This window comes from Nicotiana tabacum, chromosome 2 (assembly GCF_000715075.1).
Source record: "Nicotiana tabacum cultivar K326 chromosome 2, ASM71507v2, whole genome shotgun sequence".
In the NCBI taxonomy this organism is placed as follows: Eukaryota; Viridiplantae; Streptophyta; class Magnoliopsida; order Solanales; family Solanaceae; genus Nicotiana; species Nicotiana tabacum.
Window position 1 is genome coordinate 8678862 of NC_134081.1, and position 13680 is coordinate 8692541.

The following is a 13680-nucleotide window of genomic DNA, read 5'->3' on the forward strand; positions in this document are numbered from 1 at the left end:
GACAGGGCAACTAAAGAAATAAAAAAAATGACAAATAAATTATGTAGCTAAAAGGCAAATATTCATTGCTGAGTAGAATTTAGCTATAGGTTTGTGATGGATCCTATTAGCTATGAGACGAATTTCAAAGCTAATTCTTATTTCTTAAAGTCAAATTCTATAATAAACATTTTTTTTTTTGCCAAAAAAAGTCCTTTTCATCTAGTTGACGGAAATATGCATTACAGCAAATTAAGGTATTGCCTTGGAAACAATCTAGGTAAAATTTTAATTATTTTAAAGTCCTAAATATAAGGACCTCTTACTTAATTCAGATAAGGAAAGATATAAAAATAATAAATTTGATTTGATTCAAACACCAAAATATTAGCTAGGAGAATAATTAAATGACTATTTCGTCTAATGTGAATTCTATTTTAAAAGAGTAATAAAGGCGAACGACATTTCGCTAAGAGCATTCATATTTTTAATATAGTATAGATAAATAGATTAAATGAGTTTATTAGCTGATGTGGTGTAAAGAAATAAATTAGGCCTAATATAAAATGAGGGTGGTCCAATATCAGTAAACCAAGAAGTGAGATGATTCTGTCTCTAAATCATGTAAAGAAATGGATATTTGGACCTCCCTTATTACTAGTTGTCAGCAGAAAAGGGAGATGTTTCCCTTTGAGTTGTAATTAAACTTGTTTTAAGAAATTTGGAAAAGCAAGGAATATATGTAATAAAGAAAAGACACCACTAAGAGGAATAGAGGTACTTTAATACAAAACTAGAATAAAAATATATTTGGGAATGATGAGGCAGAAGTAGGGAAAAAAAAATAAAGTAATGGACATAGGATGCGTACAAATGCAATGAAGATTAATTTAATAGTAGAAAAGAAGAAACATAAAACAGAAAAAACAAGAGGATTTGTGCCATAATGTAATTTAGTGGCACTTTCCAATAACTTTTTGCACTAATTATTAAGTAGAGTGCATTATTTAAAGAGACTTTAAATATTTGCATCCCATCATATAAGACACATTGCTCTAAAGAAAATCTTCCCTTTTTTCTAAGATACCATTATTTAATCAATCATTACTAATTTGTTGTAGGCAAAGTCTAGGTAGATTTTTTTGAAGAAGGAAAATCAAGAATATATGCTTTTGAATGATGAGAAAAGATGGGTACAAAATAGTAAAATCACATGATATGTTGAAAATAAAAGTTAATCATGTCATACCCTTTCTCACATGCCTAACAATAGACCTATTATAAAGCTTAGTAAATATGAATATACTTAGTTTCATAAGTCTAAATGATTTGGGGCATAATATCTGTCGTAGATGTGAAATTTACTAAATTTTCATTCTCAGCTTTCTCATCACATTACAGTACGACCTCTTTATAACATCCTTATATAATAGTCATTCATTATAAAAGTCAAGTTATTCTCGGAACCGATTTTTATGTTATGTTACAGTCAAACCTCTCTATAACAATCTCGTTTGTTCCGATATTTTTTGCTGCTATAGTGAAGTGCTGTTATAGAAGAAATATATTATAACATAACATAAAAATCGGTTCCGAGAATAACATGGCTTTTATACTGAATAACTATTATATAAGAATATTTTTATAAAGAGATCTTATTGTATAATATATGTCCTCTATAACAGCACTTCACTATAGCAGCCAAAAAATATCAAAACAAATGAGGTTGTTATAGAGATATTTGACTATATACATGAAAAGTGCATTAAAAATATGTCCTTTAAATGTTATGTATTACAATAAATATATTGATAGAACGGTGCGGGGGTTAAAAATTAAGATAGAAGATTAGTTGGTAGTCAAGCATTTTACTTTTTCTTTCCTGTATTGGTAGTTTTAGTGTTATGATATCCTTTTATTCTTAGATTATTATTACTATCTACTGTTTGATTACTATCTTTCACTTCGGTTGTCTTAATATCTTGTTGATGTTATTACTTGTTCTCACTGCTTCTTTTCATCTTTTCTTTATCTGAGGGTCTATTGAAAACAACATATCTGCCCTTCCAAGGTAGGGTAAGATCCACGTATCCTTTTCGGAACCCACCAGTGAGAATTTACTAGGTTTATTGTTGTTGTTGTTGCCGTCTGTAACGACTCGACTTGTCGTTTTGAGAATTAACGCCTCGTTCAGTGATTTAAGGTCTCGAGCAGCTTCGCAAAATGTATTATGACCCGCGGGTGTGGTCGAGTTTGAATTACTGAAGATTCAGAATTAAATTAAAAGAACAATCCTTATTTAGAAGATTAAATGTAAAGAGTTGACCGGAGAGTTGACTTTTGAGCAAACGGCTCCGAAATAGAATTTTGATGATGTAAATAGCTCCGTATGGTGATTATGGACTTAAGAGCATGTCCGAAAAATTATTTGGAGGTCTGTAGTGGAATTAGGCTTGAAATGACGAAAGATAAATTTTTGAAAAGTTTGACCGGGGGTTGACTTTTTGATATCGGGGTCAGAATCCGATTCTGAAAATTGAAATAGCTTCGTTGTGCCATTTTTGACTTGTGTGCAAAATTTGAGGTCATTCGGACGTGGTTTGGGAGGTTTCGACGTTATTTGTGGAATTCAAAAATTTCTAAGTTCATTAGGATTGAATCCGTGTATAATTCGTGTTTTTAGTGTTGTTGAAGGTGATTTGAAGGTTCGACTAAATTCGTATGATGTTATGGGACGCGTTGGTATGTTTGGTTGAAGTCCTGAGGGCCTCGGGTGTATTTTGGGTGTGTTTCAAATCATTTTGGGCTACTTTGGATGCTGATTTTCTGATATCTGGTGTTGTTCTTCGCGTTCGCGAAGAAGGATTTGGCTTCTACGATTTTGTTCTTCGCGTTCGCGAAGAAGGAAATCTCTGTTGCAATTGTCTGACTTTGGAGGATCATATCTCGCAATCTATAAGGAATTTAGAGATGATCCAAAAATGAAAGTTGTAGCGCTTTGTGTCTAGTTTTCAGAAAGATAAACCATTTGGCATTTGAAATTGTGTACCAAAAGTCATGGCGGATATACTACAGGCTATCTGTGAAGAGTTTGATAATTTCTATTGCACATGGCTGATTTTAGAAGCTTATATCTTGCAATATATAAGGAATGGAGAGATGAGAAACAAATAAAATTTATAGCCCTTTAAGTCTAGTTTCCATAAAGTTAAACCATTTATCATTTGGAGATTTGTACAAAACTTTATGACCATTATACTAGAGGCTGTCTCAGAAGAATTTGAAAATGGTTGTTGGAGAATTTGTTCATCGCGAACGCGAGGGAAGGGTCGCGAACGCGAAGAACAAATCCCTGGGCAGCAGAATAAAGTCCAAATTCGTCTCATTCTTCCATTTTTGGACCAAGGAAGCTCGGGTGAGGCGATTTTTCGAGAGTTTTTCAAGAAAAACGTTGGGGTAAGAATTCCTAACTTGATTTTAGTTAAATTACATGAATCTATTGTTGTTTTTATCACTAAATTAGTGAATTGGGTTGAAAATGATAGAAATCCTCTAGACTTTCATTTAAGATTTGAAGGGCGATCCGTTATCGGAATTTGATAATTTTGGTATGGTTGAACCCGTTTCGGAATGGGCGTTCAGATTTCGTAAAACTTTTGTCGGGTTCCGACGGGCGGTCCTCGAGCTGACTTTTTAGAATAAAATTTTAAGTTGGTATTTTATTATGCGGAATTATTTTCGATGAATTTTAATGAAGCGGTACAATTAATTTGGATAGATTTGAGCTGTCCGGAGGTCAATTCAAGCAAGAAGGCGATTTTGGAATATCGGCACAACTTCAATAAGGTAAGTATTTTGCTTAACCTCGAGTGGGGGAAATACCCCTTAGGCATTGAGTATTATGTGTAAATTGTGTAATTGAAAACCATGTACGCGAGGTGACGAGTACGTACTTGGTTTATATGTACAAATTTTGTTGATTAAAATCCTTAGACGCCCTTATGTATTAAGTTGGAAATTATTGGCACTTATTAAATCCTCTATTTGTCATGTCTAGATCCTTGTTTGTTGAAATTATTTTTATATGATGATTTGATGTGATTGCCACTTTGAATTTATGTGAAATATTATTTTGTTGAGTTGTTCACTCCCGGATATTTTTGTTAAGATTTTTGTGCACATTATGGTCGAGCCATGAGCTCCTTATTGTGAAAAATAATGTATTGTTGATTTCTGTGGCAAGTTGAAATATTTGAGCACTCGATGTGCAATTTGTGATATGTTGTAATATTTGAGCACTTGATGAGCCATTTGTGATATGTGAGCACTTGATGTCCAATTGTTGAAATCATATTTACTTTGGGACTACAGAATAGTATTGCGAGAGATCCCTCTGCCCTGTATATTTACTTTGGGACTACGGAACGGTATTCCGGGAGATCCCCATACCCTGCATATTTACTTTGGGACTACAGAACGGTATTTCGGGAGATCCCCTTGCCCTGCATATTTACTTTGGGACTACAGAACGGTATTCCAAGAGATCCTTCTGTCTTGCATATTTACTTTTGGGACTACGAGGCGGTACCTCGGGAGATTCCCCATGTCTTGCATATTTACTTTTGGGACTACGAGGAGGTACCTCGGGAGTGCCCTTTGTTGATATTTTTCTATGGATGCACTTGCCTTTGGTTATTTTGTTTTTTCGTGATATGTAAATTCTTGTGTTCTTCCGTGATGTATTATTTGATTTTATTATGTGTTTTGCATTCCTTGTTGTATTATGTTGACTTTGGCTCCTTGTACACCACTCTGCAAAATTGTGTTTATGGTTTACTGGTTTTCGAGAATTGAGTTGTTTCGAATAAAAAAAATTGCTATTATGTTTTAATTTAATAAAGTTTACATCCAAATTAGTAGTCATCGGGTGCTTCATTTTAATTGGAATGTCACTTTCTTCACCCAAATGGTTTCTAAAATAAATTTATTCTTTTGTTGAATTCTTACTTGATTTAAAGATTTTAACCTTATTTTAGTAAAAATAAATTGATCCTACGGATCTTATATATATTGATATTTTGACACGTGAGTGGTCCGTGTGATGGTGATAGAAATATGGGCACGAGGTGCCGTGAAAAAATATGAAAGTGGGTTGAGACCCGTAATTTTATGATTGTGAAATGAGGTGTCACATGGTGACTTTTACTTGAAAATATATTTATTGGAAAGTATTATATCCTAGAGATTATTATTTGAAAAATATAAGGACTTGATTAATTGGTTGTACTTGTGTTCCTTATTTGTCTAAGCAATAATTATGATGTTCTTGTTGTATTGTTGTTATATCACTAGTTGATTTTGTTGTTATCACTGCTAGTTATTTTTTAGTATTATTTTGTATACTATATTGCACAGGTTATTAGACTAGTGAGTGTCTCTAATGTACCTCGTCTCTACTCCACTGAGGTTAGTCTTGATACTTACTGGGTATCGACCGTGGAGTACTCATACTACACTTTTATACATTTATGTGCAGAGCCAGATATTGGAGATATCGAACTTGAGCAGAGTTAAAGCGGGACCGTAAAAATTCAAGGTAGAACTGCTTGGTCGTCACAGTCCCTTCGAGTCTTTTTATTTCATTGTACTGTTAATTTATAATCAAACAGTATTGTATATTCGGTCCTCGTGATCATCCCATGTATTCAGTTAAAGTTCGTGACTCAGTACTACCAGTCTTGAGAGGTTGTATATTCATATTTATTCCACTGTTAGTTTTGGTTACTTTAAAAAAAATGGCTTCAAAATGTAATAGAAATCGGTTTACCTAGTCTTAGAGACTAGGTGCCATCACGACGTCTGTGGTGGGATTTTGGGTTGTGACAACGACATTATTGTTGTTATTTTTCAATTAAGACGTGCTATTTTTGAAATAAAACAATCACTTCATTAACAGTGTTCTAAAGCGACTAAATCACATCAGTTTGAAAGGACATGTGTAAGATAATTATTTTGAGGTGCAAAGTTAGCTGTATGAAATAGTTGTAGGGCCATATTGAAAGATTTCATATGGTGTATGCTCTAGATTTTTGAGAGTTTTTGGGCATCTTAGCAAATATACAAAACCAATGTCATGTTTAGACTGTTTTCTAGGAATATATTTTGGGGAAATGTTTTCAAAATATTTTTTTCGGTAAAGTTTCAGAAAAATATTAACTTATTTGGTTGATAGTTGTTTTTACAGTTTTTCTCCTTTATCCGAAGAAGTGCTTCAGAAAAATACTATTAAAGCCAAAAACATATTGCATGCCCAAACGTGATTAGTAGATTGTATAATTGGCTTGATATTGCTAAGAACTTAAGCCGGAGGATTAAATCCTTAAAAAGATTTATGTCATATATTTATTAGATCAATATAATTAAACAGCAAGTGCGAACACGATTTTTCCTCTGTATGTGGAAAGATAAAAAGTGGTATACTACTAAACATTAGCATTTCCACATGAAGCTTGCACTCTATGTACATAACATTCTTTTATGCTGCAGAACCATTTGTAAATAAAAGTAAAATTACAATTAAGATCCTTAGGGATTAAATTAAGTTCAGATTTGATCCTCATAGTCCTTAATGTTGCATGGTAGCGAATATTGAGTTGCCAAGTCCAACATATCTGCAAGATTAGTGATGTAGAGATGCGAATACTAAATGGATATACGGTCATACAAGATTAGATAAGATTAAAATTAACCATATTTGACAGAAGAAGCAAGTAGAAAACATTAAAGATAAAATGAGAGAATGTCACTTGAGATGGTTTAGTTATGTTCTGCATTAACTTATAGATGCACCAGTTTGTAGATGTAATACTATTTGTAAGTGAATGTATTAAAAAGGAACATGTAGACCTAAGATCATATGGAAGGAAGTTGTCTCGAAAAATTTACAAATCCGTAAAATCAATGCAGATTTAGTTTAAAATATGGTACAATGAAGGAAAAAGATCCATATAATCGATATCTACCTGAGAATAGATTTTAGGCTTGTTAGAAAACTTCTAATATTATTTTTTTAATTATTATTACTACTATTATATTATATATATATATATATAATTTATTTTTTCACATTCACTTTTATTTTATTTTGGTATGAAATACATGAGTTGAGCTTAAAGAAATAAGTAAAGATTCATATAATCAATCTCAACTTATTTGGAACTGAGACATAATTATTATTATTATTATTGTTAGTAATTATCGTAACCAAACGATTAATTATTTTTATTATGTCATCTTTTCATATACGTTAATTGTTTTTAAAACACGGGTAGAAATGGATGTCACATGTAATCTAAAGATTTAACAAATAGAAGATTGCATAAACATAAACAATAATATATTCAGTACATTACTCCTAGAGATGTGATGTCCAAAAAGGGACTACACATAACAAGAATTGATGGAGAAGAAGAAGAGACAAAACACTTTTGCTTTAATTTATTGAGAAATAACAAAGTGAATGCACTTCTCGTTTTGTTTATATAGGCTAATAAAATTGGTAAATTAATGTGCGCACAAAATTACATAAATAAAAAGACACACCATTTTCATCCCTTTTGTATTTTTGCCTTTTGGAAGATATAGGCTTGGACGCTCAACTACTCCAACAATTGCTATTAACAAAGTGGGATCCGTCTCAAGACTCCTCCCCTTCCCCCACCACACAACTCCCACACCCAATTAAAAAAAAAAAAGACAAAAAAAAAAAAAGAAAAAAGGAAGAAGAAGGGTAGTTCACACAAAATAGGATAATCCTATGAAAGATTGACACTTCCACCGATGTACTTTTACATCCCACAGCTTCAGCAGTTCGCTTAGTTCACCAAATAAACGGCTCTATTTAACGCCAACATTCCGGTGTAAGGGAATGGTCTCTTTTGGAGTCTCGACAATAGTCATAGGCCAAGTAGTGACTATGAACCCAATTCATGGCTTGACGTTGTTGCCTAGTAAGGCCTCCGGACCGGGATGGCGAAGCGGACACAGGGTGGCACCATCGCGATGAATAGGCGGTGCAACCGCTTGCCTTAAAATTCGTGAATTTTCCGTAGAATGGTTGGTACCTATAATCGGCTTTGTATTTTCCATCCTCAGTTGCCCAAGAAGATGCATCCCATATTGATCCATATAACCACATTGGCCTTAGTGGAAATGTTGCAATACTCTTCCTAGCATACCTCCTTATTGGCACATCATCCACAAGAAATCTGAACCAAAACCAATCAAAATAACAATATAATGAATTATTTTTCAGATTTAGGAAATTCTACACACAAAAAAAATTACATGTAAACTTTTTTTGTGTGTGGGCCTAATGTATTTTGGACTCACATTCAATCTATGTGAGTGAAAAAAAAATGGTGGACCTTTTAGCTATTATGGAAAAAAGGACTACAACATGAATTTAATCCTTTAACATGGTCCCCTCTATACTAAAAGAGAAATTGAAGTAATCAAAAAATACAACAGATGTCCTTAAATTCATTGGTGGGCAACCATGACTAAATTCAATTGGAGGACAACCATACTTTAGTGTCAAATGATTTTTGTCGGTAGAATATTTCCTTATCATTAAATTTACTTATACAGCCCGGTGCACAAAGCATCCAATATTCACACCGGGTTCGAAAAAAACCGTACTCCAACAAGTGTGATATAATCAGCTTACCTTAATGCAAACATCAGTAGTTGATTCCACAGTTCGAACTTGTAAACTATAGATCCAACGAAGTCAACTTTGTCGTTGCTCTAAGACTTTCATTTCTATCATTAAATTTACTTGAATGAAATAAATAAAAGGATTCATATAATAAATTAAGTAGTGCTTACATGATCTCTCTAGGACTCCACAAAATAGCATAGTGATGAAAATCCTTTGTTGGATCAAACCACAAATGAAACTTCATTTCTCTTCCTATAATTTTACCATCTCCACTTCCTCTAATATAAACATTGGTTTGCAATGTGTAAGGCTTCCCAAATGTTGTTCCAAGAAATTCTATGTCCACTTCATCATGGTACCCTGGATGGGCTTCATTATTTGAAAGCTGCCATATATTCCACTCATTAATAACTTAATTTCAACTAAAATGTACTAACTAAAAATATTTACACTGACAGTATATATAAACGAAATTATATTCTTACGTAGAAAGCTGTAATAACACCAGCAGTGTAACCAGGTTGAAGTTTAATAGAAGCACCAAAATACCCGGATCGAAATGGTTTAATTGACTTGAATCCACTTCCTATATATCATCACCAAGAATATATATCAGCGAGGAGTAAGTATTTCCATATAATTATATAACTACTAAAAAAACTGAAATTAGTGACGTAAATATTTTGTAGCTAAACTGAAAAATCTGTTGCTAATCTTATTTAAGGAAAATTCTGTTAGCGACATTCGCGACGAACTTAGCAGCTAAATCCAGATTTTTTTTGTAGTGATAAGAAATTAATTAGAAGTAGTAATACTATTCAAGTAAAGAAGGGAGTAATTAAAACTACCTGAATTTCTATCAAGCCAAATATTAATGCCATTATTATCTACATTTTGATGATTAGGACCCCAAAGGTTTTTAAAACCTTGATAGAAACTCATGGACTTAAACTTGGAACTTGGATAATAGCCAGGAGAAGGTGGCCAATAACCAGCATTTGTAGAAGGGAGAACAATGAGGAAGAGAAGAAAAGGGAGGAAAAAGATTGACATTATTGAATTGAAGAAGGAAAATGATAGAGAAAATGTGAAGAAAAATTGAAGACTTAGTAAATGGAGAGCTAGCAATTATACATATATGAATATGAATGCAGGTTAAAGACAAGATAGTGTTGAAAGGAAGGTGTTTATAGAAGGGGAAGAGCAATGGCAGTACAGTTTGATATAAATAAAAAGATGAGTGGACCCCAACATATATAGTAGTAGTAACATATAGTAACAGTGTAACACTAACTTCATTGGTTCTTTTTCTTTGTTTTCTTTTTTGGTTAAACAGTAAGATATTTTCTCCTTTTGTCTAAGGCAAGATTAGTACAGTTTCTTTTGAACTTTAGTTTTAAGAGAATTTTAATTGAATCCCCTTCATCGACATATTCGAGGGTTCAATAATTTGGCCTCCACATAAAATGAAACTTTACCATCGTGGAGCGGCTTTTTGCAAAAACATGAGGGAAAAACTAAGTAAGATGTCGGAGAAGCTGCAAATTATATTGTATATATATATATATATATATATATATATATATATAGTTAATAAATTTTATACATATAGCATATACAGCTTCATTCAGTGGCGGAGTCAGAATTTTCATTAAGATTGGTCAAATATAATGAAATAAACTCACCAAGAAGTCAATGGGTGATCAATACATAGTATATATATATATATATATATATATATTTAAAAAAAAACCTAACTACACAGTGTAACTTTTTGACAAAAAAGTGTCGGTTGACACCCGTTGAGTGCATGTGTCTCTGTCACTGATTGAGTTCCTTTTATATAAGAGAAACTTCTAATATAATGGAAAATGTGCTAAAAAAAAGTTGCTTTACGTTGTAGGTTTGAATCTCATGCATGGCATTCTAACATTTTTCTAAAGATCCATTCTCCATTATGATATCGAGCCATTTTGTTTATATACCTGATAAGGCACGATGAGAAAGGTAACAAGGTAAATTTAAGCGACGATAATTTTAATTATGGTAGAATATGATGCACTGCATTTTCAAGTTATTTCCTTTTGTCTAATCGAAAAAGAGGCCATTTGCAAAGAATAGTTATTTTTAAAAACTTTAGAAGGGAAAAAACTTAGCAAATGAAGACAAAATGAGATGTGCAAAGAAAAAAAAGAAAGGGAGGTAGATGAGAACGGTATCTATTAAATGTGCTCCTTTCTCTATTTGTCCGTGTGTACTTTATATTTTTTATTTAAAAAAAATGCAATATGGAAATAAAAAAGGAAAAAAAAGAAAGATAAATAGGGCTCTCTAGAGATTCAATGATTTATGTCTATCCTTCAATGAAAGCAACCGCAACTAGAGGCAATACTGGTGTATGAGGGAGACACTCTTGCCTTTAAATTAAAGCAATAAATTAATGAAGTACGTATGTTTTTTAAAATCTTTTTGCCATTTCGGTAAGATTAATTTTACCCTTCTTTTTACTATATGAATGTCAGTGTACGAGAAATGAAGGACGAAAAGTGGGTCCAATTTTCTGATTTCAGAGCAATGGTGATGTAAATATATGGTGAATAATGATGTCTTTGATAGTATTGGACTATTGGAACCTTTCTTTATATGGTGGGATAAACAGGAGACCACTAAGGTTGACACTGGGAAGTGGCAGAGCCAGAAATTTTATCTAAATGTGCTAAAATATAAAAAAGTAAATCTATTAAAAAAAATAACGAGAATCAACATATAGTATATATATACATAAAAATAATTTTTTGACCTAGTTAAACAGTATAATTTTCCCGCAATGAAATTTAATTGAAAATCCTCAACACAAGGTGGCTCTGCAATCGATGGTGGGATGAATATGATTCCTTTACTTTTTTTGAGACGACAGTTTATTGGAAAATAGTATTTCTACCTTCTTAAGGCAGGAGTAAGATTTATGTACACGCTATACTCTCAGACTTCACTTGTAAGATTATAATGAGTTTGTAGTTGTTGTTGCTCTAAATTAGATGTCTTGGGATTGAGTTTCAGAAATGTAACTTTTTTATAAAGAGCGCTTTCTCATTTAATAGGCTTCACGCGATGTGAATTCGGATTAGTCACTAATTCCATGCGAATACCAAATTAAAGACAAGTGGGAAATAAAAAGAAAAAGGATGTATAGAAGGTCTCCTTGCTGAGTCTTTATTGGCGAATTTCATTTTCTTTGGGGTACATATCAGTTTTGATTTCAGATACAATGAATTATTATTTGATGGACAATTGTGAAAGTGAACCATAGTGCTAAAGATAGCGAGTGATTTAACTTGAAGTTGATTATATATTTATTTTATCTCCTATATCTAACACGCCTTCTTCTGTAGAGTAATAACTTTGAGGAAGAGAGACGATAAGACTCAGAAACCAGAATCTATGTTTACTCCAAGGTCAATGTTGAATGAACGTACTTTTGTCTAAATAATATATATATGTATCAGGAAATTAGCTAAATATTTATAAATAGTTAACTATCTTTGCTACTAAATGAGTATGTTTACTTCAACTAATAATTGCTTTCATCATTAATTACTCAACGAAAACGTCAAATTTATTTGATAATTAAAAAAAATTAAGGTTGATCAAAATAAGATGTCAAACTCAATTTTACTACCATAAGCCTCCCTTGTCCTCTTTGGAAAAAATAAAAACAAAATAAGATGTCATTAGCAGACATTTCTTATCATAATTAATTAGTATATTAGACAAAAGAAGAGAGATAATTAGCAAGAATTGCCCTTGACATAACCAGAAGTTATATTTTTTTTAAAAGTCACCGGTTTCCAAAACCCAAAAAAATCCTATTCTTTTTTTTTCCTTGAATTTGTTTTCCTCTTTTCTTTCTTTTTGGCAGTAAGAGACTAGAGAATGCAAGAAAATAATAACTTGGGAAAAGTATATAGTATAACAGCTTCCAAAAATAATAACCGGTAAGATGTATATTTTTTGTATATTAAAGTATAATCTACATATAATATACATATTGTTTTATATATTTGGCTAGCGAATGTAATTATTTTTTATCGATGTGCCAAATCTTGACCTGATAATTTTTCTTTTTTTAAAAAAATAAAGAAGGGAATAGGGATGCAAATTTCATATGAAGTTTCGTTTTAATACTTCCATAAATAAATTAATCAAATGTTATCTTCCAAACCAGAAATTAAAAAAAGAAAAAAGAAAAGAAAAGAGGAGATCAAATGTATGGCTACATATTGTTGGCAATAAATGTTAAAACCTACTAACTAATAAGCAATAAATCTACAAGCATGTCACCTCCATATTATTATTTTTTCTTTTCTCTATCTTTTGACATTTTTTATAAAACTAACACCTCAAAGAGGTTTTACTATCTGTGTGTGAAATTGCCAGATTGAAAAGGTTGACTTTCTGGTTATAATTTTTACTACAAATGTGTGAGTACCAAATATAGGACTGTACTTTGCATCACAATAGCCTCTTTCTTAGACCAAATATTGAACAATTTGTTTTCCACTGTTTTGTCGGCCGTTGGATTTAGATAATCTATAAATGGAAAGAAAAAAGTACTTAAGCTATATACATTGATAATTAATGGCGGAACAAGGTTTTTACCAAGGGGATTCGAATAATAAAGAAGTAAGCATGCGAAATTTTTTTAAAAACAAACTAATATCTATTGTGTATATATATATATATTAATTTTAATAGTGTAATTTTCATACATAGGAGATTCGAATTAACAGCCTTGCACCCCTAGTGTTGCCCTGCTGAAATTTTAATATTTCCTTCATGCTAGTGTATGTGAACCTTTTCGCTTTTTCGAGAGTTAATTTGACTAATCTTTGAAACTAAATAGAATTATATTAACTCAATATTATAAAATTAAAATTCAGATATTCAAAAATTATATGAAAAGTACTATAATGTGTACT

At 31.9% G+C, this 13680-nt stretch overlaps 1 protein-coding gene across 1 annotated transcript; it reads right to left on the minus strand.

Moving 5' to 3' along the window:
• Positions 1 to 7452: 7452 nt before the first annotated feature.
• On the minus strand, positions 7453 to 9898 carry LOC107805355 (putative xyloglucan endotransglucosylase/hydrolase protein 32). Its single transcript, XM_016629389.2, has 4 exons — positions 9550 to 9898; positions 9187 to 9287; positions 8869 to 9086; positions 7453 to 8246 (listed from the first exon to the last, which is right to left on the minus strand). Exons 1-4 carry the CDS (start codon positions 9752 to 9754, stop codon positions 7880 to 7882), a joined length of 891 nt encoding a protein of 296 aa, XP_016484875.1. The 5' UTR covers positions 9755 to 9898; the 3' UTR covers positions 7453 to 7879.
• Positions 9899 to 13680: the final 3782 nt, after the last annotated feature.